Source organism: Schistocerca nitens, chromosome 11, assembly GCF_023898315.1.
Source record: "Schistocerca nitens isolate TAMUIC-IGC-003100 chromosome 11, iqSchNite1.1, whole genome shotgun sequence".
NCBI classification, from domain to species: Eukaryota; Metazoa; Arthropoda; class Insecta; order Orthoptera; family Acrididae; genus Schistocerca; species Schistocerca nitens.
Window position 1 is genome coordinate 113,660,804 of NC_064624.1, and position 26,831 is coordinate 113,687,634.

At 43.2% G+C, this 26,831-nt stretch overlaps 1 protein-coding gene across 1 annotated transcript in view; it reads right to left on the minus strand.

Annotated features, from left to right (window-relative positions):
• LOC126212838 (uncharacterized) overlaps positions 1-26,831 on the minus strand; it is a 162,830-nt gene that overhangs the window by 98,557 nt on the left and 37,442 nt on the right. Inside the window, exon 3 of the mRNA XM_049940255.1 lies at positions 838-996. Coding sequence (XP_049796212.1) covers positions 838-996 — 159 coding nt within the window. The remainder of the gene's footprint in view (positions 1-837; positions 997-26,831) is intronic.

Here is a 26,831-nt window from a genome sequence, read left to right on the forward strand (position 1 = left end):
GTATTGAGACAGTTAAGAAGACAACCGCACAAATGGTCAGCAAGTTGTCTTGTTTCTCGGCGAGAACATGCATTACAGCTGCAAAAGTGACTCTCTCCACATCGACCGAGCGAGGTGGCGCAGTGGTTAGCACACTGGACTCGCATTCGGGAGGACGACGGTTCAATCCCGTCTCCGGCCATCCTGATTTAGGTTTTCCGTGATTTCCCTAAATCGCTTCAGGCAAATGCCGGGATGATTCCTTTGAAAGGGCACGGCCGCTTTCCTTCCCAATCCTTCCCTAACCCGAGCTTGCGCTCCGTCTCTAATGACCTCGTTGTCGACGGGACGTTAAACACTAACCACCACCACCATCATAGCGAGAGGTCGAAATTACAGTGCACAGACCATGAAAGTAATTAAACTAAACTCTCACGAAAGGAGTTTTGTTACATTCCATGCAAGAAAGTATCCGTAAACTTCAGCTTGTGCGAGTAATGTGTTTTTCTCTGTTCATATCTCATCTCTAGTTCAAACTGACAACGTTTCCCTTACACATTAGCGTCTGCCTCCAGTTTCAGTTTTAGGATCTGAAAATTTGCAGGGGAGGTGCTTAACACCAGAAAGGCGTCAAACTGATTAATTTCGAACATATTCCTTTTCTTATTGCCGTTCCTCAAAGTCATCGTAAACGAGTTTCACAAAGCATGACATTAAATAAAACTATATGGAGCTGTTCTAGATGTTCCAGTACGAATAGCAGCCTTCTAAGTATCACTTTAATGGATATTTTGCATGCAGTTTGTCATCCACGCTTCTGAAAATACGCTCCGTCCAGAGTAGTGATTGGATACTTGCCGGAGGCACGGGCTTCTTGTTGATGCCCATGGGGTACCAGATGTACTCAAAGACGGCCGGGAAGTTAGTCAGCAAGTAGTCGAATGGCTTGGTGAAGGTCAGGTCGTAAAATTTAAGCCATCCACCAGTACTGCCCCACTTGTAAACGGTGATCTCCATCTGCAACGACACCACAGAAAATCATCAGAGAACTGTCCACGAAAACTTTCTCAGTGCAGATCACTTGCAGACAATTTTAGAGGAAATTAAATGGGATCAAGTGCAAACATTTTCAGCTCTTGCAAAGGCACGCCAGATTGCGTACAGGGAGAAAGCAAATAGTAGGTTTAAAGCAATTGTTGTATCAATCTCTAAGCGAAGAGAAAAGATTTCCATTTCGATTATACTTTCTTAAACCAAGACACGGAAAGATGTCTACTATTGTGCAGCTTCCGTTGTCTGCAGACATTCATCAGAAAGGAGATATGTAACAGATAATTCTCAGATATCCAGACTAATTTGGAAGGAAAACGTATTTCACTCTGTAAAGGAATACTTGTGAATCATTCAAAGCCTTTCGTCAGCTGACTTGAACATTCGTTTGCTGCTGAAGAGAAAAATCTATTGACATCGAACTGCACTAGAAGGTGACTGATAGGGTTGCTTCACCGTGGTAAATACCTACGAGAAAGGGTAACAGACTGCTTCCTCGTGTTATATTGAGACCCACAAACGGTATTCATTGGGTCCAACAGATATGTGTCAACTGGTATACAGAGCGAAGCTAAGACAGACACTTTATTTAAGTGAAATAAAATAGATGAACTAAAGTTAAGCAATATTGTACTATAGTAAAATAAATGTCGTGTGAATAGGGCCTCCCGTCGGGTAGACCGTTCACCGGGTGCAACTCTTTCAATTTGATGCCACTTCGGTGACTTGCGCATCGATGGGGAAGAAATGATGATGGTTAGCACAACGGAAGAATCAGTCCCTGAGCTGAGAACATCTCCGACCTAGCTGGGGATCGAACGCAGGCCTTTAGGATTGACATTCTGTCACGCTGACCACTCAGTTACTGGGGGCTGACTGTAGTATAGTAATACGAAATTGAGTAATAGTGTGCAATTACGATACCAACATGATCTACATTACAGACAAATATATCAATTTTGAGAATCCTTGTGTGAAAAAGTTTGCTTTGGGATAGAAAGTGTTCTCCAAACAAAATATTTAAGTTGCCATTAAAACATTCTCATGATCAGAATAAACAGAACACCTTGAACGACAAGAGAAAGAACCTTCACATTCACAGGATATGTACATTAATTAACATGTCCGCGCCCGGGTTCCCGGGTTCGATTCCCGGCGGGGTCAGGGATTTTCTCTGCCTCATGATGACAGGGTGTTGTGTGCTGTCCTTAGGTTAGTTAGGTTTAAGTAGTTCTAAGTTCTAGGGGACTGATGACCATAGATGTTAAGTCCCATAGTGCTCAGAGCCAATTAACATGTCCTGCATAAATGATAAGCACTCCAGTCACGTCGGTTCAGCATGCATCCTGTTGCCTAGTAGCCACAGGGACTACGATGGGGCCTGATTCCTTCTTCCACGTGTGATGGCATCGACACGCTTAACCAGCGAATGGCGTCCTGTGGTGTAGGCATCATGCTGTATTCACCTGATCCCGAAGTTCATCTGTGGTGGTTGGCATTGGTTCACAGCACTGCCACCAGAAAGGCAAGTGTTCGTGCAGCAGCATGCGGTCATGCATTGTCATGCTGGAAAGCAGCATTTGGGGTGTTGTGCACAAAGGGTATGGCTGCAGGCCGCGGGATGTCATTCACGTAGGTCACACCGGTCACAGTGCCCTTGAAACACTCCTGTCTCTACGTCTAATCAGACTTTTCTATATGACCCTAATCTGTGGCGAAAAGGTATTTACTCCACAGAATAATATAAAACCGAGAGAAGTAGATGAAGTTATAACCGAATCGCCACTGCTCAGTACTTTAGCAATGACGATTAGACACAAAGTTCGGTTAATTTTATATGTTTTTGTTATGTAAACTAATTTTTAATAAACAGTAGTTAGTGGAAAATTTGGAAAAAAGGTTTTCAAAGTATGTCATTAATGAAAATAAGCAACGGTCTTCAATTCCTCATCACAACACGAATAATTAAATAGAAACTGAACTTTATACACGTGAGCAGTCTTGGGTAAGAATCAATTACAGTACGATTGGAAAAAAGGTTTTCAAAGTATGTCATTAATGAAAATAAGCAACGGTCTTCAATTCCTCACCACAACACGAATAATTAAATAGAAACTGAACTTTATACACGTGAGCAGTCTTGGGTAAGAATCAATTACAGCTGTGGATAGAAACTTTTGTTACGGTACTCACCGTAATACTGACTTGTAATTGTAGCGAGCAGGAAGATTGCGTGAATTTGCTCATTGGTAAGGACTGTTGTAAATTGTGCCACAAGGTATAAATTAGAAACTACGCTTTGACAGTGAAATTCAGTGTCCAAATTAAGTAAAGTTTTACTAGAAATTTTTGATTATGAAAGTTACTCTATTTTCAGCAAATGAATTAATGATGGCTTCTGCTCGATTTCTGACATTAGTCATACCACAGCCAAAGATTTCATTATTACATAATTGTCCAAAAGTTTTGATAATCTAATAAATTATGTTAACTTCGTTTTCAGTTCATTTTCTGACTATCACGGTTCGTACAAAGGGATACGATGGTTACTATGATACTTGGATAACGACGTATGAAAATTATTTATGTGACAATATGCACGAAAACAGTGTTATTTAAGCAATAAAATTCCAAGTACGCTGGTCAGCCTGTTACACTTCTAGTTATAAAAAGTCTAGGTCTACTTCACTTTATGATGCCGTTGGTTTGTCGAGCGGCTTCATTAAGTGGTATAATAGGGCACAGGTTGATCTTCTTGCCATACCATAGCCAATAACAAGGGCCCACAGTACTCTTGATGTTATGCGAATTACTCTTGCTGCATTTGTGCTGTGCCCAATAAATGCCATACACATAGCTTGCCCATATTAAACATCCGCCAAAACAACCATTTTAGTTTTCACTGCTCCGCACTGGGGAAACAGACTTTTTGCCTCCGCGCTTTTGCATAGCCACACCGGCGAATACACACAACCGGCGACACCAATCGTCTCCTCGCAACTCCCAACTTCTGCTTCTGTTTGGCGCGCTCGCACGCCCAGCGATAACGCATTTACAATTTATTACGCTCTTTGACAGTAGCTTTTCCCTGACTAGGCCAGCGTGTTTATTTACAAAATGTTAACATTCCATGCGTATTACGTTTCTTAAATAAGAAATAGCATTTGCAACTTGACAACATATTTACAAGAATAATGTGCAGCACAGCTAATGATACAAACATAGGAAAACACGTAGAACACGTATGACCACACAGAGAGTTGTGGTGTTATACCCTGGACATGCGCAAAATGTGATTTGTGGTTGTACCCAACAGCACGCCACACCATAAGGCCTCGAACTAGGGCTGTATGCCTCGTGCGAATGCAGTCACTGTGACGCCGCTCCCCCTGTGTATGGTGAACCAAAATGAGGGCATCGTATGGGAGCAAACAGAACCTGGATTCGGCGGAAAACACTATATGATGCTACTCCTGTTCCCAGTGACGTCTTTCCATACACCATTGCTGTCTAGCATGTTTATACACGTTCGCCAATGACAGGTGGAGAAGTGGACGACGCGCAAGTGTAACCCGTGCCGTAACAAACGGCGACGGACTGTCACTCGTGTACGGTGTGTTACACTGTTCCACTGTTGCGGCACAGCCGAAGAGCACACAGATCTGTCCTGGAATGCCATTTGGATGCCGCGTCTATCTTCTCAGGGAGTTGGCTGGATTGTGTGACCTGGGCCATCTCGTCGTGTTCTGCGGCCTTCCGTGAACCATTCTGCACACACCCGTTGCACTGCCGAGGCACTTAGTCCCACAAGAGCAGCAATTTCCCCGTTGGACGCTTCACATTCTCTCATGCCAGTAATACACCCTCTTTCAAACTCGCTCATTTCACGGTACACTACGCGCATAAGCCTCTCAGCCATGCTGCACGTCTGCTCGAGTCACACTGACCCATTATCTTCGGTTTGCAGCGACAACGAGAGCCACAGTCGCATGTTACCGGTAGGTGGTGTTGCGCCGTGATGTCGGTGTTGACCTCCAACCCCCGGGCCGACATTGTTCAAATGCTTACCACTTCTGAAAAAAAAAAAAAAATGGTTCAAATGGCTCTGAGCACTATGCGACTTAACATCTTAGGTCATCAGTCCCCTAGAACTTAGTACTACTTAAACTTAACTAACCTAAGGACATCACACACATCCATACCCGAGGCAGGATTCGAACATGCGACCGTAGCGGTCGCTCAGCTCCAGACTGTAGCGCCTAGAACCGCTCGGCCACACCGATCAGCCCACTTCTGCAGAACGTAGTAATGTACATGCGCTGTGAATATGAAACGTTGTATCTCCAGTCGTTTAAGGTATTCTGTTTTATTTCTGAACATGGATGTAAATTATGTTACTCATGTAACATTTCTAATATGTCTCTCTTAATTTTAAATACGTTTTCTCTTCTCCTTGATATCTTATTTTTTGTTTTCTACGAAATACTTCGGATTTTATTATTACAGGACTTTTATATCTTCTTGGAAATACATACACTTCACTGGTTATAGATTGCATTGTTAAGTACACTACTGGCCATTAAAATTGCTACATCACGAAGATGACGTGCTACAGACGCGAAATTTAACCGACAGGAAGAAGATGCTGTGATAGGCAAATGATTAGCTTTTCAAAGCATTTACGCAAGGTTGGCGCTGGTGGCGACACCTACAACGTGCTGACATGAGGAAAGTTTCCAACCGATTTCTCAGACGCAAACAGCAGCTGACCGGCGTTGCCTGGTGAAACGTTGTTGTGATGTCTCGTGTAAGGAGGAGAAATGAGTACCATCACGTTTCCGACTTTGATAAAGGTCGGATTGTAGCCCATCGCGATTACGATTTATCGTATCGCGACATTGCTGCTCGTGTTGGTCGAGAACCAATGACTGTTAGCAGAATATGGAATCGGTGGATTCAGGAGGGAAATACGGAACGCCGTGCTGGATCCCAACGGCCTCGTATCACTAGCAGTCGAGATGACAGGCATCTTATCCGCATGGCTGTAACGGATCGTACAGCCTCCTCTCGATCCCCGAGTCAACAGATGGGGATGTTTGCAAGGCAACAACCATCTGCACGAACAGTTCGACGACGTTTGCAGCAGCACGGACTATCAGCTCGGAGACCGTGCCTGCGGTTACCCTTGACGCTGCATCACAGACAGGAGCGCCTGCGATGGTGTACTCGACGACGAATCTGGATGCACGAATGGCAAAACGTCATTTTTTCGGATGAAACCAGGTTCTGTTTACAGCATCATGATGGTCGCATCCGTGTTCGGCGACATCGCGGTGAACGCACATTCGAAGAGTCTATTTGTCATTGCCATACTGGAATATCACACGGCGTGATGGTATGGGGTGCCATTGATTACACGTCTCGGTCACCTCTTGTTCGCATTGACGGCACTTCGAACAGTGGACATTACATTTCAGATGTGCTACGACCCGTGGCTCTACCCTTTCGTTCGATCCCAGCGATACCCTACATTTCAGCAGGATAATGCACGACCGCACGTTGCAGCTCATGTACGGGCCTTTCTGGGTACAGAAAATGTTCGAATGCCACCCTGGCCAGCACATTCTCCAGATCTCTCACCAACTGAAAACGTCTGGTCAATGGTGGCCGAGGAACTGGCTCGTCACAATACGCCAGTCACTACTCTTGATGTCTGTGGTATCGTGTTGAAGCTGCATGAGCAGCTGTATCTGTTGACGCCATCCAAGCTCTGTTTGACTCAATGACCAGGCGTATCATGGCCGATATTACGGCCAGAGGTGGTTGTTCTGGGTACTGATGTCTCAGGATGTATGCACCCAAATTGTGTGAAAATGTAATCACATGTCAGTTCTAGTATAATATATTTGTCCAATGAATACCCGTTTATCATCTGCATTTCTTTTTGGTGTAGCAATTTTAATGGCCATTAGTGTAATATTGTAACCCTTAGTGTTCGCTGATGTTAAGTACAACATTGTCAAAGTTTTTCCTTTATTCTTCTACCACTTGCTTGCCAGGATTAATAAGAGCATTATCTGTTGATGAATATTAATAGTTTAGGTACACTGTTGCCTATGTAGGATTTGGCTGTGTAACAGAATGGATTATGTTTCTAATATGTTGTAACTGTATACTGTATAAGTGTCCAATGTTTTAAAAATATTTCTCCAATTTGCCAGTTCCTTTTCGGCAAGTCCTCTTGTGCAACTCTACTTCTGCTCGTGTGTGTCAAGCTACACCTAAGTAAACGTGGGCGCTTGTGTGTAGGGGAGCAGCCCACTTTCAGGACCAGGTACGTACAGCTGCCATTCCTCAGACAGTGACGAGTGTAGCTGACGGCAGTGTGGGGGAGGCTTGGCTCGGATGACGACATCATGCATCTCCCCATCAACAGAGCCATATCGCTTTCCTGAAAACAGGCTTGTCAGACAGCTTCTACGCTAACAGGTACACACATTGTGGGATCAAATGTATCCGGACACTCCCAAAAACATACGTTTTTCATATTAGGTGCATTGTGCTACCAACTACTGCCACGTACTCCACAACAGTGACCTGAGTAGTCATTACACATCCTGAGGGAGCGGAATAGGGCGCTCTGCGGAACTCGCAGCCTTCGAACGTGGTCAGGTGATTGGGTGTCACTTGTGCCATACAACTATATGGGAGGTTTCCACACTCCTAAACGTCCCTAGGTCCACTGTTTCCGGTGTGATAGTGAAGTGGAAACGTGAATGGACACGTACAGCACAAAACCGTACATGCCGAACTCATCTGTTCACTGACAGAGACCGCCGACAGTTTAAGAGGGTCGTAATGTGTAACAGGCAGACATCTATCCAGGCCATCACACAGGAACTGCAAACTGCATCAGTATCCACTACAAGTATTATGACAGTTAACCAAGAGGTGAGAAAACGGATTTCATGGTCGAGTGGCTGCTCATAAGCCACAAATCACGCTGGTAAATGCCAAACGACGCCTCGCTTGGTGTAAGGACCATAAACATTGCACCATTGAACAGCGGAAAAACGTCGTGTGTAATGAATCGCGGCACACAATGTGGCGATCCGATGGCGGGGTGTGAGTACAGCGAATGCCCGCCGAACATCATCTGCCAGCGTGTGTAGTTCCAACAGCGAAAATGGGGTGCGATGGTGTTATTGTGTGGTCGTGTTTATCATGGTGGGTGCTCGCACCCCTTGTTGTTTTGCGTGGCACTATGACAGCACAGGCCTGCATTCATGTTTTAAGAACCTTCTTGTTTCCCACTGCTGAAGAGCAATTCGGGGATGGCGATCTCATCTTTTAACACGATGCAACACCTCTTCATAAAGCATGGCCTGTGGCGGAATGGTTACACGACAATAACATCTCTGTAATGGACTGGCCTGCACAGAGTCCTGACCTGAATCCCACAAGACACCTTTGCGATGTTTCGGAACGCCAACTTCGTGCCCAGGCCTCACCGACCGCCATCGATACCTCTCCTCAGTGCAGCACTCCGCGATGAATGAGCTACCATTCCTCAAAAAACCTTCCAGTACCTGTTTGAACGTATGCTTGCGAGAGTGGAAGCTGTCATCAAGGCTAAGGGTGGGCCAACACCAGACTGAATTCCAGCATTACTGATGTAGGGCGTCACAAATTTGTACGTTATTTTCAGACAGGTGTCCGGATAGTGTACCTAGATCTTCCAATCTTAGCCCAGTATAACACCTTGGGATTACACTTTTCAACTCGTGCTAAATTCACACAATTTTCTTGGAAACCGGCCAAGCAGAAAGCAGAAAGCGGAAAATACACCTATATGTAGGAGTACAAATCACACTCAGTTTTTCCCAGACATTAAAATGAAACAACCAATTAGTATGTATCCCAGATCCGCCATCTTGTCAGAATTCATAGAAGCAACACAGCTTCGTCACCAGAACACGTGAACAGTTTCATCATCATTTGCAGCAAGCTGACACACCTCCATCAGCTTTTACATTAAATTCACATAGCTTCATCAGCAGAATACACAGTCGTGCGCACACACACACACACACACACACACTCACACACACACATACCCCCCCCCCCCACACACACACACACACACACACACATGCACGCACACACATACTGATCTCCTAATCGCGACCCAGTATTTTACCAGCCATCGAGTTAGACTGCTTCTCCTCCAAGATTTTTTTCGCACATGGAAAAAAAAAACAGGCAATTAGTATGTATCCCAGAGTTGCCCATCTTCTTATTTGCAAGATGATTAATTTTCTATATTTGTTTCCCACTTGCTTGAAGGCAAAATGCACTAATCATATTGTCATTCCTATGTCTGAAATGTCTGTACTACTTATCAAAATATTCATACTAGGGGTACAACCTACCGGTTAAGATAGACATAACGCCTCAAACACGACTGTGAGCTTTCAGATTAAGAGTTACGACGTCATTTCCACGTCTAAACTGTCTGTATTATTAATCGAAGTAAATAAAGACATTGACACTACTTTTTGTATGTCAATCTCTGTGATTCAAGACCTGAAGGACTACAGCCATTCACTGTTGTAAAAAAATGGAACATCTACAACCATCCTTATGACAACATTTATTGTATGGCTACCAGTTTCGGCGCTTTAGGGCATCATCTTCAGGCCTCACCTGATGTTGAAAGGGTTAACACCAACCGTATATACGATGCATCAGTGGCCAACATAATTGCTTTACACAGACTACCTGTAAGTTTCTGCTGCCTCTATAACCATTCGTAGTCAGCTCTAACAGTTGATGGTTGGAGATACATCACAGTTACAGGTAGTCTGTGGAAACCAGTTATGTTGGGCACTGACGCATTGTGTATACAGATGGTGTTATCTCTGACTGCCAACTCCGGCAGTTGATTGTTGGAGAGACATCACAGTTACAGGTAGGCTGTGTAAACCAGTTATGTTGGCCATTGATGCATCATGTATATGGATGGTGTTATCTCTGACTGTCAACTCTGATAGTTGACTGTTGGAGAACAACTCCACTGTTACAGGTAGTCTGCATAAACCAGCAATGTTGGCCACTGATGCATCGTGAATGCAGATGGTGTTAAACCCATCAGCATCAGCTAACGCCTGAAGATGGTGCGCTGAAGTGCCAAAACTAGTAGCCATACAATAAATAAGATCATAAGGATGGCTGTAGCTGTTTCATTCAATTACGAAGTTGATACTACTGGTGTAGCTTATGGGTTAACGCACAGGATGACAATTATTTAACTATATGAAAAAAACGTAAATTATTTACGAACTACGGCGTGCACACACTTTATTCAACATGTAAACGTCACCACAAATGTGCGGATTTAGGTTATGACGAGTTCGACATGCATGCCATCATTGGCGATGATGTGGCGCAGACGAATACTGAAATTCGGCATGACCCGCTGAAGTGTCTGAACACCGATGCTGTCGATGTACTGCTGAATGGCTGTTTTCAGCTCAGCAATGGTTTTGAGGTTATTGTTGTACATCTTGTCTGTAGTATAGCCCCACAAAAAGGAATCACATGTGTTGAGATATGGAGAATATGGTGGCCAATCAAGGCCCATGCCAGTGGATTCTGGATGCCCCAGAGGCTGAAAGCGGCCCAAAAGTGCTCCTCACGGACATCAAACACTATCCTGCTTCGACGGGTTCGAGCTCCGTCTTGCATGAACCACATTTTGTCAAAACCAGATTCACTTAGGATAATGGGGATGAAATCTTCTTCCACATTCCTTTCGGTAGCGACCGTACAATCTAGAAATATCGCACCGACTATTCCGTGACTGGACATTGCACATCATACAGTCACCCGTTGAGGGTGAAGAAACTTGGTGAACGGTGGTTCGAAATGCGCAGCGTGCCACGGATAAAGGCTGGTGGGAGCAGTATTATGCTACAGGAGACATTTTCGTGTGCTTCCATGGGACCTGTGGTAGTAACTGAAGACACGTTGACAGCTGCGAACCACTTGCACCCCCTCATGCTTGATGTGTCCCCCGACGGCGATGTCATCTTTTAACAGTCTGACTGCCAATGCCTCGGAGCTAGAACTGTCCTGCAGTGGTTCGAGGAGCATTTTAGTGAATTCACGTTGACGTCTCGGAGACAAAATTCGTCTGATGAGAATCCCACCTGAGTCGCTATCGGGCGCCAACACAGCATACGCAAATCAGCGGCCGTTAATTGTGTGTATTGCATTACCTGTGTGTAGACATCTAATACCATAGTTTAGTTTAGTTTAGTTATGTCATGTTCTGTAGATCATTTTCGCGATTATTTTATCGATATGATGTGGAACAAGTCAGATTACAAAATATATATACACTCATGAATAGTGCTGCTATTAATATTACTGAAATTTTGGTTCTACACATGCAACTACATTTAGAGGTACAAATTTTATTTATTTATTTTTTTAACCGGTTCTGAAACAGAAACTCGTCCATGGAATAGAGGGAGTGGTCCAAAAAAATTATTTTAAGCTAGGTTTAAGAGTTGATCTGCTACTTGCCAGACACTTTATGTTGTTGAGCAAATGATCAAAGATATTTTGTTGCTGAATAATGTACTCCTTTTTGAGCAACTGACAGCTTCAATAACAGATAGGTAAGGACACTTTTCCCTCTAGTGTTGTACGTATGAACATCACTGTTCTTCGCTAATTGAGATGGATTATTTGTAACGAATTTCATTACCGAATATATGTACTCTGGTGGTGCAGTAAAAATACCTAACTCCTTGAATAGGTGCCTACATGACGCCCTTGGGTGAACACCACTCATTATTCTCACTGCTCTCTTTTGTGGAATCAGTACTTTATGCCTAAGTGGTGAGTCACCCCAGAAACCTATTCCATAAGACATTATTCAGTGGAAATATGCAAAGTACATTAGGAGTCTGATCTGTTTATTAGCAAGACTATAGATTATGTGAAGAGTGAAAGAAGCTGAACTTAATTGTTTGAGAAGCTCAGTAATATGATTCTTCCAGTTCAAGTTGTCATTAATGTGAACACCCAAAAATTTGGAGAACACTGCCCTGTTATCTGAGCCCTGTTCATACACTACATCAATGGTCGGTATGACTCTATTCGGTGTACAGAAGAGGATATAGTGAGTTTTTTTTTTTCAAAATTAAGGGAGAGTCCATTTTCTGAGGACCACTTAATAATTCTTTGAAAGACATCCTTAACAATATCTTCAGCTGCTTTTTCTGAAATGGGATATATTATAACACTCGTGTCATCTGCAAAAAGTAGTAGTTATGTTTGCTGAACGTTAAGTGAGAGGTCGTTCACATGAATAAGGAACAGCAGAGGACCCAAAATTGAACCGGTGGGACTCCCTTTGTGATAACTCCCCATTCACAAGTATTTACCACCCTCCCAACATTATTTGTGTTATTCAGCGCAAAGTTTTGTTTTCTGTTTGTTAAGTATGATTCAAACCAGTTGTGTGTATAGCCTTCAGTTCCACAAGACCTGAGTTTTTTTAAGAGTGTGACATGATCCACAGAGCCAAATGCCTTGGAAAGATCACAAAAAAAAACGACTGGCTATAATTTGTTATTTAGGGCTGTACTATTTGATGGGTAAATGTGTTGATAGCATTCTCAGTGAGTAACCCTTCCGTAATCCGAACTGTGACATTCTGAGTAAATTATTTTCACTTAAATGTGAGACTACTCTTGAATACATAACTTTTTCGAATATTTTAGAAAAAGATGTCAGCAATGAGATTGGTATATAATTATTTAAGTCACTTTTGACCCCTTTCTTGTGAAGAGGTTTGACAATTGCGTATTTCAACCTGTCGAAAAATTCCCTGTGCCAGCGAAGCATTACATATATCACTAAGGACCACTTATTAAATTAGAACAACACTTCAAACTTCTGTTAGAGACTCCATCAACACCATATGAGCTCTTGTTTTTCAGTATATTTATAATCCCCTTAATTTAAGTGGACGATGTTGGTGCCATTTATAAAGGCCTAAGGTCCTGGGGAATGACATTTTTAACATATTTTTTTGCTTCTTCAACTGCACCCTTTACCCCTGTTTTTGCTACCACATTCAATAAGTGATTGTTAAAAATACTTGCAATTTGCGAATTGTCACTGACAACATCATCATTTACCTTTATTGCTATGGTATGCTGACCACTGTCAGGCTGCCCCATCTCCTGTTTGACAATATTCCACTTAGTTTCAATCTTATTATCCACATTATTGTTTTCTGTTAAAACACATAAGCTTCTCGACTTCTTAATGACTTTCCTTAAAATATTACAGTAGTAAGCAAGTAATGTCGGATTCTGACTTATTCTGGCCCTTCCATATATTTCCCTCTTCCTCTTACACAATATCTTAATTCCCTTCGTAATGCACAGCTTACTTGGTTTTGTAATGTCTTTTTTGGATAACGTTAAAGGAAAGCAACTCTCAAATGTTGAGACAAATTTACGGTGGAATAAATTGAATTAGTCATCATTAACATTTTATGTGTATACTTCATCCCATTCTCTTAAAACTCTATACCCTGTTCTCATCAATAAGCCTCCCTGCCTTGTACGAACCTGCCTGAAGCCTGTAAGGTGCTATATGTGTTATTTCCATTAACTGTGCATTATGATCAGATAGCCCTTTAACAACTGAGTACACATTAATTATTTCTGCCTGAGCACTGTCTATGACCTACTATCCTGCTGCACACGAGCTGGAAAATTTACAACAGGTACTAGATTGAAACGACCAAGCAAAGATTCTAACTCATTTTTCCTATCCATATCTTTTTAGAAATCTACATTAAAATCACCACAAACAACTAACTGCTTCTTTTTGTCTGACAGGTAGCTCAATAATGCCTCTAGATTTTTTATGAATAGCTGAAAGTTACCTTGAGTGGATCTGTAGATTGTTACAATTACTATAGAAGTATATTGCAGTAGCTACTCACAAGCACGTGCTTCAAGGATCTGATCTACACAAAAACTATTTGTTTCAATATTTTTGACTTTGTGTCCAGTTTTTATATAAGCAGCAACTCCTCCTTTTTCCATGTTGACTCTACATGAATAAGATGCTAATCTGTAATCCCTTAAATTTAACTTCTCCATCCCTGCTGTTACATTGTGTTGAGAGAGACGCAAAACATCTATACCTTCAGAATTTACCAAATTTTCTAGGCATACAAGAAGCTCATCTACCTTATTTTTCAATCTTGTAATGTTCTGATGAAACAGACAAATTGAACTATAGAGCGTCATGAACATGTATTGATATGAAAAGGGAATTTACAATTTTGGGAATTTGTGGTGAGGTCTTATGGGACCAAACTGCTGAAGTCATCGGTCCCTAAGCCTACACACTACTTAATCTTGTTTAAACTAAACTACGCTATGGACGACACACACACCCATGCCCGCGGGAGGACTCGAATCTCCAACGGGAGAGCCGCACAGACCGTGACAACACGCCTTAAACCGCGTTGCTACCCCGCGCGGCAAGAATTTATAATTGCTGAAGGTACTGTCGACCCATATTCTAAATTCATCGCAACTTTTTGCTGAATTATTCCAATCTCTGTCTTCTCTAAAGCTTCTACCCTCTCCATATCACCATGGAGTTAATCCCTGATGCCTTAACAAATTACCTAACTCTCTAAAGATCGCTCTAGTACCATGGAGTTTATCCCTGAAGCCTTAACAAATTACTCATCATCCTGTCCCTTCTTTAATCAGTGTTTTCCAGATGCCTCTTTCTTCATCCGTTCTGCAGAGAACCTTCACAATCCTTATGTCCACCTAATTTTCAATATTCTTCTTTAGCACCACATCGCAAATGCTTCAGTTATCTTCTGTTAGAGTCCTCGCTCGGGACTGTGTGCGTGCGTGTGTGTGTGTGTGTGTGTGTGTGTGTGTGTGTGTGTGTGTGTGGTCTTTAGCGTAAGTTAGTTTAAGTAGTATGTAAGTCTAGGGACTGATGGCTTCAGCAGTTTGGTCCCATAGGAATTCACACACATTTGAACGTTTATCTTCTGTTCCAGTTTTCCCACTGTCATACAACGTTTTCGGAGATTTTTTCCCGAAATTAAGGCTTATGTTTGACACCAGTATACTTCTCCTGGCCAGGAATACCCTCTTCGCCTGTGCCAGTCTGCTTTTTATATTCTTCTTGCTCCATTTGTCATGGGTCTATTTTGCTCATTTTCCTTTACGCTCAATCCATATTCTGTACTCATTAGTCTGCAGCTCGTGTTCTTCTGGCTAGCATTGCTGCCTCTGGATCAAGGAGTCCCAGGTTCGATTCCTAGCTGGATTGTGGGATTTTCTTTGCCTGGGGACTGGATGTTTGTGTTGTCCTCAGCATTTCATCATCATCTGTCAAAGTGGCGAGATTGGACTGTGGAAAGATTGGGACTTCGTACAGGCGCTGATAACCGCACCATTGAGCACCCCACAACCAAACAGCATCATTATCATCTCAGATTGTTCATTTTATTCAACACATCCTGTAGTTTTTTCTCACTTTCATCCAGATAGCAATACCATCAGCGAATTTTATCATTGGTATAATTTCACCATGAACTTTAATCTTACTCTTTAACCTTCCTTTTATTTCCTTCATTGCTTCTCCGATGTATAGATTGAACAATAGGGCTGAAAGACTGCACCCCTATCTTAATTCCTTTCTTATCCTATTGTACCCTCGTGGTTTATGTACATATTGGATGTCACTCGTCTTTCCCTGTAGCGTCCTGTTACTTTTCTCTAAACTCCGAACATCTTGCATCATTTCACATAATTGGTTTTCTAGATTGACAAATCCTATGAGCGTTATCTAGATTATACTTCAGTCTTGCTTCCACTATCAAGCCCAAACGCAGAACTGCCTCTCTGGTGATCTACGTTTCCCAAACCAAAACTGATCCTCATCTAACAGATCGTCAATTTTCTTTTCCATTCTTTTGTATGTTGTTCATGCCAGCAGGTTGTATGCACAAGATGCATTTCCCTATTCAGATTTCCTAGCTACCCTACCATGTTCAAACTTCCGGCATTCGGCGCTCCGACACGTATAACGTTATCCTTTCGTTGATTATTCCATCTTTTTCTCATAATCATCTCCCCCTTGACATCCCCTCCTGGAGACCTGAATGGGGGACTTCAAATGGCTGTGAGCACTGTGGGACTTCACTTCTGAAGTCATCAGTTCCCTAGAACTTACAACTACTTAAAACTAACTAACCTAAGGACATCACACACATCCATGCCCGAGGCAGGATTCGAACCTGCGACCGTAGCGGTCGCTCGGTTACAGACTGCAGCGCCTAGAACCGTTGCCACTCCGGCTGGCCGTTCGGTATTAGATTTGAATTTTTTTTTCCTTGAAATTCGCATTGCACATGAGGAGTTCCACGTCGAAAACTTAAGAATTCCTTGGATGTGAGGATACAACTGCAGCGCCTTTTTTCGTTAGAACGAATATGGTATCTGTGAGCTGTGGCAACGTGTGGTTAAACTTCTCAACATAGCGAGTAGAAGAGGAAGTGCTCTGCTCGTTAACACAGGTAGCACAGGACAGGTGGCGTGCCCGCAAACCACGAGCGGCACTGTCGCTTGAGAAATGAGAACCGTCGTGGTGCGTTTCTGTATAGGACTGTCTACTTTGTGTGCTCACTTTGTGGTTTTGCTAACGGTGTTGTGTCGGAAACGTTGAAGAGATCCAGTCTCCTGTTATGACTTCTCTCTATCCGTATTGAAATAAGGAGAAGAAGGAAAAAATCTACATGTTAGTTGCAGCGCACAGACCCAGTTACAGAGAAAATAAAGGAAATATGTTTCAGATATATGAAGAACGGAGCTGAACTTTTAAAATCAGTGACAACAGTTCCTCCAAAAGACAGGGATATGAGTCGAAACTGATTAGTGTGCGGCTCATGATCGCAGGGGAACTTCTTACAAAAACGAAAATGTTTATCGTCGGCGGTAAACAAGTTGAAATTACGTGACAAAAAACACAGTCTCTAAAAGCCGGAGTTGTTCCCCGGTTATTTCCTTGTTTACCGTAATGTCTTTTTAAGATATTAATGAAAAGAAAATTGCCAGTAAAGCACTCACAAAAGGCCAGAATATTGTAAATGAGAGAATGTTGTGATGTGCGCCAGTGTTTCTTCAGTCGAGGAAAATATACAGAACAAATCAATGCCGGACGCAGCAATAATTTCAGTAAAAAGAACACACACGTGTAAGAAACTGGAAATTGTGTGATTACGTGAGGATATGGGAACAGAGAGTTCCAAAATATCTCTACTGCAAAAGCTGCTCACTTCTTAAAAGCATAAGACGAGTGAATGAGACCTTGTACAATTTATATCATTCTAAACTCAGTAAGAAGCATAGCTGACACATGGTAAGTGATAAATAATAGCTCACTTTAGGATGATAATGTATTTGTTATTGACGTCCTACTTTTGAAAACTAAGTCGTCCGAAGGATACATATATTGCTTTTAGCACGGATTGTTGCCACTTCCTTACGAAATAACTCAGAAATTTACTAAACAGTCTCAAAGAGGCAAACGTAATTAATACATATTCATCGGAAGCAACTGGGAATTATTACAAGATAAAAATAAACGCATAGGTATGCTGCTTTTTCACGAAAATAAGTTCCAAGAAAATCTGTCGTTCAGTTGCACTTGGCTGAAACTGAACTATTCCGTTAATTTAGGGAAATATAATCCAGACGATTCTAAGGGTAAACTTTCAAATCACACCTTTCTGCTCCGTAGCTCGAATCAACTTTTCGCAGTGTATGTAAGCCGCAACACAACTTCTCGAGCAACGTGGAACAAGAATTAGTGCATTCACTTCTGATGACAGTCAACCGAATAAAAAGGTCTGCTGGTGTCTTGGAATTGATGGTTCAAATGGCTCTGAGCACTATGGGACTCAACTGCTGAGGTCATTAGTCCCCTAGAACTTAGAACTAGTTAAACCTAACTAACCTAAGGACATCACAAACATCCATGCCCGAGGCAGGATACGAACCTGCGACCGTAGCGGTCTTGCGGTTCCAGACTGCAGCGCCTTTACCCGCATGGCCACTTCGGCCGGCCTTGGAATTGATGGCATAAAAAATAACGTGTTTTATACCAAATCCAATTGACGAAATCAGAAGAACTTGGTAATTTTCAGCCACCATTTATGTAATAAAATGGGAAAGACATAATTTTTGTGATAAAAGAAATATACTCCTTAATGATGAGTATGTCACTCATAACTCTGTCGAGGAACTGATCGCAAGGATAATTGTCCTGAATTCATGAAATTGAGAATTTGCCACAAATTAACTTGAACTCAGTTTCATCTGACGCCATTTCAACGAAGCAACTTTAAGAATAGCTTTGCATTGCTCACTAACTCAGTAGCCAATGGCAAAATATTGTCGAGGGGAATATAAGCCACGAGATTAGATGGCACCGAGTCAACGAAATCTAAACTGATTAATCGTTACATAAAGGCCTCAAAAACTTCGAAGTCTTCCTGCAAAACTAATCAAAACCACCTGGCAACTGATGTCCGCTGAGGTACGTTAATTAAACCCACATATTTTACATTCAGTTATATATCATCCAGTTCGTTAACCGTGTTCGTGCATTGAAATTGCCATGGGTTACAAGCGGAGGAGCTGACATCTAGCGGCAGAATCGGTCAACTAGAGGAGTCAACACACTTTCTATTCTTCTCCCTATGCTCTCTCGCGACGGAACCGGTCAACTAGAGGAGTCAACACACTTTCTCTTCTTCTCCCTATGCTCTCTCGCGACGGAACCGGTCAACTAGGGGAGTCAACACACTTTCTCTTCTTCTCCCTATGCTCTCTCGCGACGGAACCGGTCAACTAGAGGAGTCAACACACTTTCTCTTCTTCTCCCTATGCTCTCTCGCGACGGAACCGGTCAACTAGAGGAGTCAACACACTTTCCCTTCTTCTCCCTATGGTCCCTCGTGATGGAACCGGTCAACTAGAGGAGTCAACACACTTTCTCTTCTACTCCCTATGCTCTCTCGCGGCAGAACCGGTCAACTAGAGGAGTCAACACACTTTCTCTTCTTCTCCCTATGCTCTCTCGCAGCAGAATCGGTCAACTAGAGGAGTCAACACACTTTCTCTTCTTCTCCCTATGCTCTCTCGCGGCAGAACCGGTCAACTAGAGGAGTCAACACACTTTCTCTTCTTCTCCCAATGCTCTCTTGCGGTGGAACCGGTCAACTAGAGGAGTCAACACACTTTCTCTTCTTCTCCCTATGCTCTCTCGCGACGGAACCGGTCAACTAGAGGAGTCAACACACTTTCTCTTCTTCTCCCTATGCTCTCTCGCGACGGAACCGGTCAACTAGAGGAGTCAACACACTTTCTCTTCTTCTCCCTATGCTCTCTCGCGACGGAACCGGTCAACTAGAGGAGTCAACACACTTTCTCTTCTTCTCCCTATGCTCTCTCGCGGCAGAATCGGTCAACTAGAGGAGTCAACACACTTTCTCTTCTTCTCCCTATGCTCTCTCGCGACGGGACTGGTCAACTAGTCAACACACTTTCTCTTCTTCTCCCAATGCTCTCTCGCGGTGGAACCGGTCAACTAGAGGAGTCAACACACTTTCTCTTCTTCTCCCTATGCTCTCTCGCGGCAGAATCGGTCAACTAGTGGAGTCAACACACTTTCTCTTCTTCTCCCTATGCTCTCTCGCGACAGAACCGGTCAACTAGAGGAGTCAACACACTTTCTCTTCTACTCCCAATGCTCTCTCGCGGCGGAACCGGTCAACTAGAGGAGTCAACACACTTTCTCTTCTTCTCCCTATGCTCTCTCGCGGCAGAATCGGTCAACTAGAGGAGTCAACACACTTTCTCTTCTTCTCCCTATGCTCTCTCGCGGCGGAACTGGTCAACTAGAGGAGTCAACACACTTTCTCTTCTTCTCCCTATGCTCTCTCGCGGCAGAACCAGTCAACTAGAGGAGTCAACACACTTTCTCTTCTACTCACCATGCTCTCTGGTATCCACAACCAGATACGACACTGCTCGTTTGGAGAGTGCAGCGCGGGGCAGTCGTGGGCTATCGTTTGGAGTTGGCTGGAGCCGTTAAAGACACTGTGCTTCATTACAGAGGCGCCGCAGTAAGTGCTCTGGCTGCGTACGTGAATAATGCTTAATGTCGACGCTAGTGTTGGAAACGTCATCCCAGACTGAACCGTTTCAGAACCCTAAGTGTTATTAGAATCTTGCAGCATGAGTTCATTATTCTGAAAGGGCATGAATAAAAAAAATGTTGTGTGCTAGTGTGTTGTGCTTTCAGAATTTCACCCAACGATTATTAAACAATCTGCTTGCAACCTGAAGAAAGAAGAGGTACAAGCTATCAAGAGTCTGAAGGCCGACAGTAGTATATTGCTACTGCCTGCCGATAAGGGAAATGCAACCGTCGTAATGAACACCGAAGATTATGAGCTGAAGATCCGGGACCTCTTAGGTCCCACGACATACCGAATACTAAGCGCATATCCGACGCAGCGTATCACGTGGAACACGGATCGGTTAATCAAGGCATCTTCTCTGCCGGCGTACATACAGAGGAAGCTGCGCAACACAGAAGTTCTACTGTCTCGGCTGTATGGATAACTTTCCACTGCCGGCCAGAGTGGCCGAGCAGTTCTAGGCGCTACAGTCTTGAACCGCGCGACCACTACGCCTCGGGAATGGATGTGTGTGATCTCCTTAGGTTAGTTAGGTTTAAGTAGTTCTAATTTCTAGGGGACTGATGACCTTAGAAGTTAAGTCCCATAGTGCTCAGAGCCATTTGAACCATTTAACTTTCAACTGTGACCTATTGTTAGCGGTTCTGGGTGACCGACGTATAAACTGGCGAAATACTTGGCCTCTCTGCTCCAGCCGCAAGTGGTGAAGACTGACACATACATAAAGGACTCAGGACAAAAAAATGGCTCTGAGCACTATGGGACTTAACATCTGAGGTCATCAGTCCTCTAGAACTTAGAACTACTTAAACCTAACTAACCTAAGAACATCACACACATCCATGCCCGAGGCAGGATTCGAACCTGCGACCGTAGCGGTCGCGCGGTTCCAGACTGTAGCGCCTGGAACCGCTCGGCCACACCGGCCGGCGACTCAGGACATTTAATTAAGAAGCTGAAGAAACTAAAACATGCACCGAACGACATCCTGGTCAGATACAATGTTGTTTCTTTGTTTACTCTCTGGAGCACATCAGTCCCATTCTCACGCAAGACATCGCCAAGCTCTTTCATGCATGTCTCACCGCGAGCTATTTCACGTGGAATGGCAACCTCTATGAACAGCAGCAACGGGTCGCCGTAGGTAGCCATCTTAGTTCAGTGGTGGCCAGCTTCTTCATGGAACATTTCGAAGCACAGGCACTGGACTTGGCGCCTTGTAAACCTAAAGTGCGATACAGACACGTAGATCATACCTTTGATGCACGGAACCATGGTTACAAACAGCTTCCTAAGACACTTGAACAGCCTCCATACCAGCATAAAATTTACCAGGGAAGCAGAAAAGGACAAACACCTACCATTTCTCGACGTGCTGGGCACAAGCGACGGTGGAAACGTGGGAGACGAGGTGTATTGAAAACCGACGCTCACGGACCGCTACCTGCACAAACTGTCAAACCACCACCCGAGCCAGAAAAGAAGGCGTGATTAATACACTTTCCCAGAGTGAGGGACAGTATCGGCCGTATATTGCGCAAACACGGCGTAAAGACTATTTACGTACTGACAAAGAGTGTCTCAGATCGGCAAAGGAGAAAGGACCCACTTGCAATGTCGGGAATATACCGCATACAGTGCTCATTCGGAAAAGTTTATGTCGGAATGACTGGACGATCAATCAACACCAGGATCACACAGCATAAGCGACATTGCAGCCTCGGAAAGAAATCGGCCGCGGCAGATCTCGCGCTGTGTGAGACCGACCACGTAGTAAAGTTCGCCGACACGGAAGTTCTGGCTATAGAGAAGAACTATCACACCCGCTTGTTCATAGAAGCTGTGGAAATACACAAACACGAGAATAGCTTCAGCAAGAAAGAATAAAGTATCAAGGTAAGCGGATTCTGGACTCTCGCGCTGCAGCGATATCGGGAAAAATCATCAGACGAACGTCGGCCAAAGAACCCGAGGCAGAAGACCACAGGCAGTTTGTAAATTTTATTAATTAGCCTACAGGTCGTCGTCCAAAAGGAGAGGTGCTGTTCTTGGAGAAATGGGGAATCGCAAGAAGATGTAAAATTGCTTTAAAGGAAGGACAAGTCTCACAACTTAATGCCTTTACACGACTGTGGACTGTCAAATTAAGTGTTACGGATTTCGTCACTTAAAACTTCTGGGCTAATACGCTGTGCTAGATACATAAAACTTCCTCCTAACATTTCCTCTCCGACTCCCTTGGCGGGGTGGCTCTTAGTCCGGCTGTGGCAGATTTGTTTACAGGGAATTTTGAGCAACGGGCGTTGCACACTGCCAGTAAAAGACCAGCACCGTGGTACCGTTACGCCGACGATACTTTCGTAGTGTGAACGCACGGTGCAGAGGGATTGTATGCCTTCCTGAGACATCTCAAGAGTATCAACCCGAAACTACAATTTAGTACAGAGACGGAGAATAATGGCCAACTGATTTGCTCGCGTGTGTCTCTTATCAAGTTAGGACACGGGACGTTGCGCTATAGGGTGCACGAAAAAGCCACGCACACTGACCATTATCTGCACAAAGATTCTGACCACCACCCCAACCAAAAATAGGTATGATTAAAACCTTGGTGGTCAGGGTGGACAGAACTTGCGAACCGACTTATTTAAAAGATGAGCTTGAAATCTACGGTCGACATTCAAGAAAGGTGGTTGTTGGAACCAGGAGATAGATCGAGCACTTCGCAAAAGGGAGAGAATCAGGATGGACGAGGCCCAACGGTCACCCAAAGGGAAAGTTTTCCTTCCGTTCATCAGTATGATTACAGGTCGCATTGGGAAAGTGTTGAGCAAGTATAGTGTGGAAACTGGATCTGTTGATAAAACATCGATATAACGATATTTCTTCCAAAAATATCGATAAGTATAGGTGATAAGTATTCCACGATATATAGACATCAAAATGGCGATATCGAGTGCCTATGTGTGAAGGACTCTTACTGCTTTTGAGGTATCCTGACATCCAGTCTCTCTCTTTGACTGTGTGAAGCAAGCATATGTGGTACACGAGAAGAAGTATGTCCGATAGCTCCAGGGGGAAGGGGGGGGGGGATGTTTGCGGTGTGAATTGAATGACAAGATTTTCAATGTGAAGAAACAGCACACCAGTTGCATTAAAAAACAATTTTTAGCGCAACTAGTGTGTTATTTCTTCGATTCGGCATTCTAAAACAGTTGCTGAAAAGGATGAACAAAAACATAAATTCCGCGCGGGATTAGCCGAGCGGTCAAGGGGCTGCAGTCACGGACTGTACGGCTGGTCCCGGCGGAGGTTCGAGTCCTCCCTCGGGCATGGGTGTTTGTCCTTAGGATAATTTAGGTTAAGTAGTGTGTAAGCTTAGGGACTGATGACCTTAGCAGTTAACTCCTATAAGATTTCACACACATTTTCACATTTGAAAAATATAAATGACTAGATTGGTCTCTGCGGTGGGCAGATACGTGTGAGGGGAAATGTTGACGGAACCGGCGCTTGGCGCTACCAACAGAAACTGTAGCTTTTAGCTCCACCACGTGGTTTTGACACAAGTGCTACGTCGCTGGCGTTGGCAGAAACGAAAAAAAAAAAAACAAAACATGGAAGTCGACATGAAGTGTTCCGGACAAATCCGATGCGTGACGAAACGGAACGAAGGATCCATCGGACACCTCATAATGTTCCACATACTTGCAGTTACCATTGTTAGCAAAGGGGTTATCACCAGGCGTGACCAATTCTTGGTCGAAGGGGGATAGGAAGGCTGATACTTTGTATCTAGTAATAAATCAATACTTAAAATTAGAACTCTAAGAGCGGCAGCATATATACTATGTGAAGCCGGTACGTCAATATTTTTTGTCGTCTATATAAATCAATACTTTTTCTCGGTGTATTGAGAGCCGGTATTGTTACTTTCTTAAATATTGATATATCAGACTTCTAATATTTTTAAAAATACCAACAATCCTGATGGAAACTGCCTTCAGACCCACCAGTAAAATAAAAGGATGTTTAAGATCGACAAAAGATATACGACATCCTTTGACTACACCCAGTGTATATCAAATGCCTTGTAATTGGGGTCGGGTTTATATAGGTAACACAGAAGGAAGTTTCACAAGCTGCTACATAGTCACGAATGTAAACAGTGATCTAGGTACTGTCAAATGTTTTTTTATTCCATTCTTTGACCACGATATAAAGTCTTTCGACAGTGACCGATGTCAATCAGTAATGACTAGTGGGCAGTCCATCTTTCAAAACAATACAGTGCTTCCTATCACGATATACTCTGATACAAACTGGGAATGTACAGATAAAATAAGGTAAAACGTACCTGTTCTACACCGTGTCCTCATGTGTTAAAACCGTAATGGCATCATCAAAACATATAAATACGCTCAGCAAAGCATCGTCACGTAGAATTAAAATATGGTGTAAAATAGGCCACTTCGTCCACACAGTCTGATCTCACACTGCTAGCCTTTTACCTGTGGGGTCATTTAAAGCAGCTCGTATATGCAGAGAAAATAAAAAACTGATTACCATCTCGAAGAACGCACTGAAGAAACGTGTGACAACATTTCTGCAGAAATCCTTCTGCGGGTGCATGACGATAGGATTCAGCGCCTTGAAATGAGCGTTGACCGAAAGGGACATCGTGCTGAACACATTCAATGACTGTTTTTTTATGGAGAACAGTCCCCCTCGTAATTCCAAGAAAAATGTGTTATAACTTTAGAACCATAAGTGCCACTTCGAATTTGTTTGTAGGAATGTGCCTGTTGGAAAATGCTGATGTTATTGGATATATCACGTAACCGTGTTCCCACTTAAAAATACCGACTTCGATTCAAAATAGCCGATTGCAAGATGGCGCCCATGTTGTGTATGTACAGCAAAGGGTAGATCACCTCACCATACCTTAGCGAAATGTTCAGGTCTCCCAATTCCTGCAGGGTTTTCGACATAGAGGGGTGTACTGCGACTTTTGACTCGCCCTGCACTCCCAGAGTCCTCCTCCTTCTGCTCCTGTTTTATCATGGTCTTAATCAGAAAAGCAATAAATGATCAGGGCCACAGTCTATTCCTGTTTTTAACCTTACATCTTGCACCTTAATTACCCAGTGCCTCAGCACTCTTACACGTTCTGTAATGGATTTTAGGTCCCTTGACAGATTGACCCAAGTGTATTTACGTATATCTCTGTGCTGGGATGGGGCATTCATACGAGTACTCTTCTGAACCTTACACAAGTTAATCAGCCTCATTCCGTTACCGTTCTCTACAGCTTAATCATTTAATCTTTTCCCACTTCACCCATTTAAGTCCGTCATTATTAATAATTTGCTTACATCTGGAAATTCGTCAACCACTTCTTGCAAGCCGTCGAATAAACTCGTCTTTTCTCGTCAGTTGCTGCTTTGTTAGGGTCATACACAAATTAATTCCAGTTTTTGTTCCTTGAGTTTTTATTCTTACACTGACTATCCTTCATTCTCTTCCTTCCAATTAATTATTGCATGTTTCCATTCTCGTTTATAAGTACTGCTTCTTATGATTTTGGTCTTTCCACTTCGTCCCAAAACCAAAGTCAGTTTGCAGTTACTTCTTGTCCAGATCGTTTCATTGTCGTTTCTCTTATTACCGGGAGATCCATTTAATCACCACTAAATGACGTCAAGTCAACTTTCATATATATATTACACTTACACTATGTGATCAAAATTATCCGGACACCTGGCAGAAAATGACTTACAAGTTCGTGGCGCCCTCCATCGGCAATGCTGGAATTCGGTATGGTGTTGGCCCACCCTCATCCTTGATGACAGCTTCCACTCTCGCAGGCATACGTTCAGATGCTGGAATATTTGCTGGGGAATGGCAGCCCATTCTTCACGGAGTGCAGAACTGAGGAGAGGTTGTAATTAACCTATTTCTACAGGTTATAACGTTAAGATTAGGGTCACCACCGAGTCCAACCAAACACTGTGGAGCAGATCAGCTCCCAGCAACACACCTGAAAATAAGACTTAATCTAAGGCATTTGTTTTTAAATAAAGGGATAAACTAACCACTGGACCTGTGCTTAGGTGCAAAAATGTAACCACAGAGCAAAAGAGAAAATTGTAGATAAAATCATTTAATCCTAAGATATGGATGTGAGGCATGTACACAATTCCTGATAACATTAATTCCTAAAACATTAAAGAAAAGCATTCACCGTTATAATCTACACCTAAAATCATTGGTGTGAATCATTCATACATCTGCTGTTGCCTGATAACTGATCGCAATAATTCGTGAAACGGTACACGTTTCGCAGTACACCCGCGTGCCCACGTGGTTTGTGGAGACGCTATTTCTAGGTATCGTGGCCAAGTTGTAACAACATCACATCACACAATTATGAAGAGTTAACATTCTTTAAAACAAACATGATATC